Source organism: Ornithorhynchus anatinus, chromosome 3, assembly GCF_004115215.2.
Source record: "Ornithorhynchus anatinus isolate Pmale09 chromosome 3, mOrnAna1.pri.v4, whole genome shotgun sequence".
NCBI classification, from domain to species: Eukaryota; Metazoa; Chordata; class Mammalia; order Monotremata; family Ornithorhynchidae; genus Ornithorhynchus; species Ornithorhynchus anatinus.
The window spans coordinates 21,872,887-21,879,520 of record NC_041730.1 but is presented as its reverse complement, the minus strand read 5'-3'; the positions used below and the strand labels follow the sequence as shown (position 1 = coordinate 21,879,520).

General features: G+C 64.6%; 1 protein-coding gene across 1 annotated transcript; it reads left to right on the top strand.

Annotated features, from left to right (window-relative positions):
* The first annotated feature begins 5,304 nt into the window (after nt 1-5,304).
* ZNF408 (zinc finger protein 408) lies at nt 5,305-6,111 on the top strand. Its single transcript, XM_029059283.1, has one exon. The coding sequence runs from the start codon at nt 5,305-5,307 to the stop codon at nt 6,109-6,111; it is 807 nt and encodes a 268-aa protein (XP_028915116.1).
* Nucleotides 6,112-6,634: the final 523 nt, after the last annotated feature.

Sequence of the window (6,634 nt, the reverse complement as noted above, 5' to 3'; positions counted from 1 at the left end):
GAGCACTGCGCTGAGCGCTTGGAAAGGACCATACGGCGATAGACAAATCATTCCGTCGTATTGATTGAGCGCTTACTGTGTGCAGAGCACTGCGCTGAGCTGAGCGCTTGGAAAGGACCACAGAGCGATAGAAAGACAAATCATTCATTCCGAGGTATTGATTGAGCTCTTACTGTGCGCAGAGCACTGCGCTGAACGCTTGGAAAGGACCATAGAGCGATAGAAAGACAATCATTCATTCCGTCGTATTGATTGAGCGCTTACAGCGGCAGAGCACTGTGCTGAACGCCAATACAGCCATAGAAAGACATTCATTCCATCATTAATTGAGCGCTTGGAAAGGACAATACAGCAATAGACATTCATTCCATCATTTATTGAGCGCTTACAGCGTGCAGAGCACTGTGCTAAGCGCTTGGAAAGTACAATACGGCAATAGAAAGATATTCATTCCATCGTATTTATTGAGCGCTTAGAGCGTGCACAGCACTGGACCGAGCGCTTGGAAAGGACAGTTCAGCAGCGCAGAGACAATCATTCATTCCGTCGTATTGACTGAGCTCCTACTGTGTGCAGAGCACTGGACTGAGCGCTCGGAATGTACCCGCGCGGCAACAGATGGAGACGCTCCCGACCCAACAGTGGTCTAGAGGTGGGGAGACAGACCTCAGAACAAGGTAACGGGCATCAAGCGTGGCTCAGTGGCAAAAGCCCGGGCTTGGGAGTCAGAGGTCGTGGGTTCTAACTCCGCCACTGGTCAGCTGTGTGACTTTGGGCAGGTCGCTTCACTTCTCTGGGCCTCAGGGACCTCATCTGGAAAAGGGGGATGAAGACTGGGAGCCCCACCTGGGAGAACCCGATAACCCTGTGTCCACCCCGGCGCTTAAAACAGTGCTTGGCACATGCTAAGCGCTTAACGCATCCCAGCGTCGTCATCAGTGTAAATAGAGTTATAGCTATAGACGCATCCAAACGGGGATCAATACAAATAAGTAGAATAAAGTGCTGCGGGGCGGAGGGGAGGGCAAAGGGAATGAGTCGAGGTGACGGGGAAAGGAGGGGGAGCTGAGGAAAAGGGGGGCTTAGTCTGGGAAGACCTCTTGGAGGAGGTGAGCCTTCAGTAATAATAACGATGGTGATGGTATTTGTTAAGCGCTTACTATGTGCCAAGCGCTGTTCTAAGCGCCGGGGTTGATACGAGCTAATCGGCTTGTCCCACGGGCTCAGTCTTATTATTAACTGCCGTCGAGTCGTTTCCGATTCACAGCGACTCCATGGGCGTACTCTCTCCGCGACGTCCTGTCCCCTTGCCAGAATCCACAATCTTTCAAACGGTTCTTCCGTTCTCGTTGTTTTGGTCTCTCCCCCGTCTAGCCGCCGGTCCGTCTGGTCCGTGTTTTCCCTGGACTTTTCCTACCATTAGTGTCTTCTCTAGAGAATGAGTCCTCCTGATCAGGAGCCCAAAATATGCTCATCTAAATTGAGTCATCTGGCCTTCCGAAGACCGCTTCGGTTTAATTAGCTCCCCGATCCATTGGTTTGTCTCCGGGGCCGTCCGTGGTATTTGCGAAAGCCTTCTCCGTCACCACGTTTCGAAAGAATCGCTGCTCTTTCCATCCTACCTTTTGACCGTCCGTACGTTGTCACCGGAAACACCGGAGAGTTGACGATTTCTATTTTCGCGGCGACTCTTACAACGGCCCATTTCGTGACCTTTTCCGGGCTCTTCATAGCGAGTCTTCCTAACGTCAATCTTGGGCGGATTCCTTGGCTACCGGTTCCTTTATTATCGATCGTCGGTCCCGGGAGAGAAGAACCGTCAACTCTTTCGGCCTTCCCTCCGTCCCCTGCAAATGTGTTTAAATTTCCAGTTGGCCTGATCTTTGTTTTCTTTCCGTTCCGAAAACAGGCCCCTCTTTCAGCTCTGCTCCTTGACTTTTAGTCCCCGTTTTCCAGATGAGGTCACTGAGGCCCAGAGAAACTTGACTTGCCCAAAGTCACCCAGCTGACGAGCGGCGGAGCGGGGATTAGAACCCACGACCTCCGACCCCCAAGCCGGGGCTCTTTCCACGAAGCCACGCCGCTTCTCCGGGGCTTTGAAGGGGGCCGGGAGAGCGACTGCCTGGCGGATTTGAGGGGGGAGGGCGCTCCCTTTGTCCCCTCACCCCGTCACCTCCCATTTCCCCGCAGGTCCCGAAGGCCGCCCGGGACCGGACGCCGGTGGCCCGGAGGAGGCGGACCCGGCCTCGGCCCTCCGGCCCCTCGGGGACCTGCCGCCGTCGCCGGCCCGGGAGCGGCTCGTCGGGGTCCGCTGCGTGGGCAAGGGCCTCCGCCGGGGGCCGCCGCCTTCGAGGAGGCCACGGGAGCGGCCGAGCAGCCCCAAGAGATAACCGTCATCATCGTCGTCACGATCTTGATCTCTAAGCGCTTACTATGTGCCAAGCACCGTTCTAAATGCGGGGGGAGATTCATCCATTCGGCTGTATTTATTGAGTGCTTACTGTGCGCAGGGCACTGTAGGAAACGCTCGGAAAGTCCAATTCGGCAACGGAGAGAGACGGTCCCCGCCCACGGCGGGCTCACAGTCTAGCGGGGGGAGACAGACACCAGTACAAGCGAAGAGGCATCGATCTAAATAAAGAGAATTGTAAATATATACAGAAGTGCTGTGGGGAGGGGGAGAGCGAAGGGAACGAGTCGTGGGGAGGCGGAAGGGAGGGGGAGCCGAGGAAGAGGGGGGCTCAGTGTGGGAAGGCCTCCTGGAGGAGGTGAGATCTCAGGAGGGCTTGGAAGAGGGGAAGGGAATCAGGTTGGCGGAGGTGAGGAGGGAGGGCGTTCCGGGACCGCGGGAGGACGCGGGCCGGGGGTCGACGGCGGGACGGGCGGGAACGGGGGACGGCGAGGAGGCGGGCGGCGGAGGAGCGGAGCGTGCGGGGCGGGCGGTGGAAAGAGAGAAGGGAGGAGAGGTAGGAGGGGGCGAGGGGATGGAGAGCCTCGAAGCCCAGAGTGAGGAGTTTTCTCCTTGGCACTAAGGCGCGGAACCACACCTGTGCTTCGGGAGGGAAATTCTCATCTCCTCGGGTGGGAGGCCCAGGACAGCGTTTCTCCCCAGGCTTCGCGCCGTTGGGCACGCTGCCCTACAGAAACCCCACCAGAGAAGCAGCCCGGCTCGGTGGGTAGAGCGCGGGCCTGGGAGTCAGGGGCCGGGTTCTGAGCCCGGCGTCACCCTTGTCTGCCGGGGGATTTGGGGCAAGTCACTCGACTCCGCTGGGCCCCAGCTCCCTCATTTGTAAAATAATAATTAGGGCGTTTTAGTACTTACTACGTGCCAAACACCGTACTGAGCACAGGGATGGGTGGATGCAAGCGGACCGGGTTGGACACGGTCCCCGTCCCACGTGGGCTCACGGTCTCCATCCCCATTTTACAGTTGAGGGAACTGAGCCCCAGAGGAGTGAAGTGACTTGCTCGAGGTCACGCGGCGGCACGGGGATTAGAACCCGTGACCTTCTGACTCCCGGGCCCGGGCCCCATCCGCTACGCCCTGCTGCTCCTCTGGGGATTGAGGGTGTTGGGCCCCGCGTGGGACGTGGACTGTGCCCAACCTGAGTAACTTGTATCCACCCCAGCGCTTAGTACAGTGCCTGGCACATAGCGATTGCTTAACGGATACCGTCGAACGGAAGAGAAGGGACCGGAGCTCAGAGACTCCTCAGTCGAAACTTTGGACATTCTGGGAGCGGGGACCCTCGGGGAGCTCTACGGGAAGAGGAAATCTTCAGCTGCGCGTGGTTTATTTCCGACGTCCCGGGGTCTGCGCCCGGATACGTGTCTGGGTGAGCGGGGCTCCGGCTGGGCCAGGTGAGTAGCGGTCGGTTGTGTTTAGTGAGCGCTTACTACCCAGTCGCAGAGCGCCGTGTTAAGCACCATACAATAGAATTAGCCGACGCGTTCCCCGCCCGCAACGGGTCTCCGGTCTAGAAGGGGAGACGGACGTCAATACGAACGGATAGCGGGGTTCGAGCGGGCGGGGGAGGGATCGGCCACCCTCCTCCTGGTGCGGAGCGTCCGCCCCGAGAGGGCGAGGACCGTGTCGGGCCTGTCTGCGCTCGTCCCTCCTGGCCGAGAGACGGTGAGGTGGTCCGGCGGATCCCACTCCTTTCCCCGGTGCTCCTTCCCACGGTCCAGCCATCCTCCCTCCTCGCTCCGCGGGGGCCCGGTCCCTCGCCGGGCGTGCCCGCGGCACCCCGGGGTTGCGTGCGTTGGGGGGCGGCGCCCCGCCGGGGCGGACCCTCCGTGTTGCAGCTTGGCGCGGCGGGGGCCGGCCGGAGAGCGAGGGGAACGTGGTCCCGGTGTGGATCGGGGAGAGGCTCCACCCGCGAGCGTCCCGGCCGGGGCCCGCCGGCACGGAGCTGCCGCCGGAGGGGCGGCCGGCCAGGCCTGTGGCTTCGGAGGAGGGGGCCGCGGGAGAGGCCGCGTCCCGGCCCCGGCCGGGTACGTGCCTTCCGTGGCAGGGGCGGCCGGGGGGGAGCAGGCCCGGCCCCAGGCGGGGACGGGGAGGTCTCCTTCGGGGCCGATCCGGCCCGTCTTGGGCGCAGACGGGCCCCGGATCCGTGGCGCTCCAGGTCCGGCCTTGTTACCGGACCAGTCGAGTGGCCTCTGTGAAGGGTGAAGGGGTCCGGGATGGACGTGTGAGGGAGAGTCCCAAACCACCCTGTTGTTTTTCTAGCACTCGTCAAGAGCCGACTATATACTAAGCACTCTCTAAGCCCTAGAGTAGAGACGGGATAATCAGGTTGGATCCAGTCCCCGTCCCTCACGGGGCTCCCGGTCTGACCAGGAGGGAGAACGGGTATCGCATCCCCGTTCTGCAGTTGAGCAAACTGAGGCCCTGAGGAGTTAAGTCACTTGCCCCAGGTCACGCAGCAGATGAGACAGAGAAGCAGCGAGGCCCGGTGGCAAGAGCCCGGGCTCGGGAGTCGGAGGACCTGGGTTCTAATCCCGGATCTGCCACTTGCCCGCTGGGTGACCCCGGGCAAGTCGCTTCACTTCTCTGGGCCTCAGTTCCCTCATCTGTAAAACGGGGATGGAGACTGCGAGCCCCACGGGGGACACCCCGATGACCTCGTATCTACCCCGGTGCGTAGAACAGTGCTCGGCAGGAAGTGAGGGCTTGACAAATGCCATCATTATTATCGTTACTGTTATTGAAGTGGCAGAGCCGGGATTAGAACCCAGGTCCTCCGCCTCCCAGGCCCAGGCCCCGCCGGACCGTCCCTCGGGCGCACCGGGCCCGATGGCGCGATGGTCCGCCGGGTCCCGCTCCCTCCCGCGCGCCACCCGACATCTCCCCTTGCTTTTCGGCGGCCGGTGGGCCTCCGGCTCCGCCCGCGCGGCCCGAGGTCTCGGACAGCCCCGGGCCCGAGAGGTCCGAGGACCGGGCCCGGGGGCGCCTTCGCGCGGCGGTGCCGCCTGAAGGAGCACCGGTTCACCCACGCCGGGCCCGGGCCCTTCCCGTGCAGCGAGCGCGGCAAGAGCTACAGTTCGGAGGAGAGCTTCGAGGCTCACGTGCTGGGCCACCGCGGGGTCCGCCCCTTCCCCCGCCCGCGGTGCCCCGAGGCCTGCGGCGCCCGGCGGGACCTGCGCGAGCACCGGGCGGTCCACACGGGCGCCCGCCCCTTCGCCCGCGACCGCTGCGGCGAGACCCTCGCCCGCCGGCCCTCCCTGCGCCTCCGCCGGAAGACCCGCCCGGCGTCCGGGGGCCCCGGGCCCGGCCCCCCGCCCCCGCCCCGTGTGCCGGAGGCCCCCGGACAGCCCGGGCTCCCTGCGCGACCACATGCGCCCGCACACGGGCGAGAAGCCCTTCGTCTGCCCGCGCTGCGGCCGGGCCGCCCGCCAGCGGGGCAACCCGCGCGGGCCCCCGCGGCCGCACACGGGCGAGCGGCCCTACCGCTGCCCCCGCGGCGGCCCGAGCCGCGCCGCCGCCTCATCTCCCGCACGGGCGAGGCCCACCTCTGCCCCGTGTGCGGCAAGGCCCTGCGCGACCCCCGCACGCTGCGGGCCCACGAGCGGCTCCACACGGGCCCTTCCGCTGCCCCGCCTGCGGCTTGAGCTACGCGCCGCTCCGGAGCCTCGAGCGTCAGCGACCTGGGCCCCGCGGCCGAGGTGGCGGAGGCGGAGTCGGGCGCCGGACGCCGGCCGGCCCCGGCCCTCTGAGGGCCGCGCGCCGTCTCCCCGAGCCCGGGCCTCCTGCCTCTTCTCCCCGCCGGCGGCCCGGGACCGAGGCCGGCCGGAGTCTCCGCCCGGGGAGGGGCCGGGGAGCGGGGCCCCCGACGGGCCGACCTCCCGCCGGCTCCCGGAGTCGCCGGGAAATCCGACGCTCTCTCTTCCCGGCCGGCCCGGGACCCGGAACTGGAACTCGGGGCCGAGGACGCTGGGGACGTTGGTTCACCCGCGTGCTGCCCCCGAGGCGGCTTGCCGGAGGCAGGCGGGGCCTGGGGGCTCGGGCCCGGTCGGTGTCCGGTGGAATCCCGGCCCGCTCCCTTGGGTTCCGGCCTCGGAACCCATCCCGGGCGGACGGCGGCCCTCGACCCGCCGACCCCGTGCGACCCCGCCAAGCCCGTACACCGCGTTG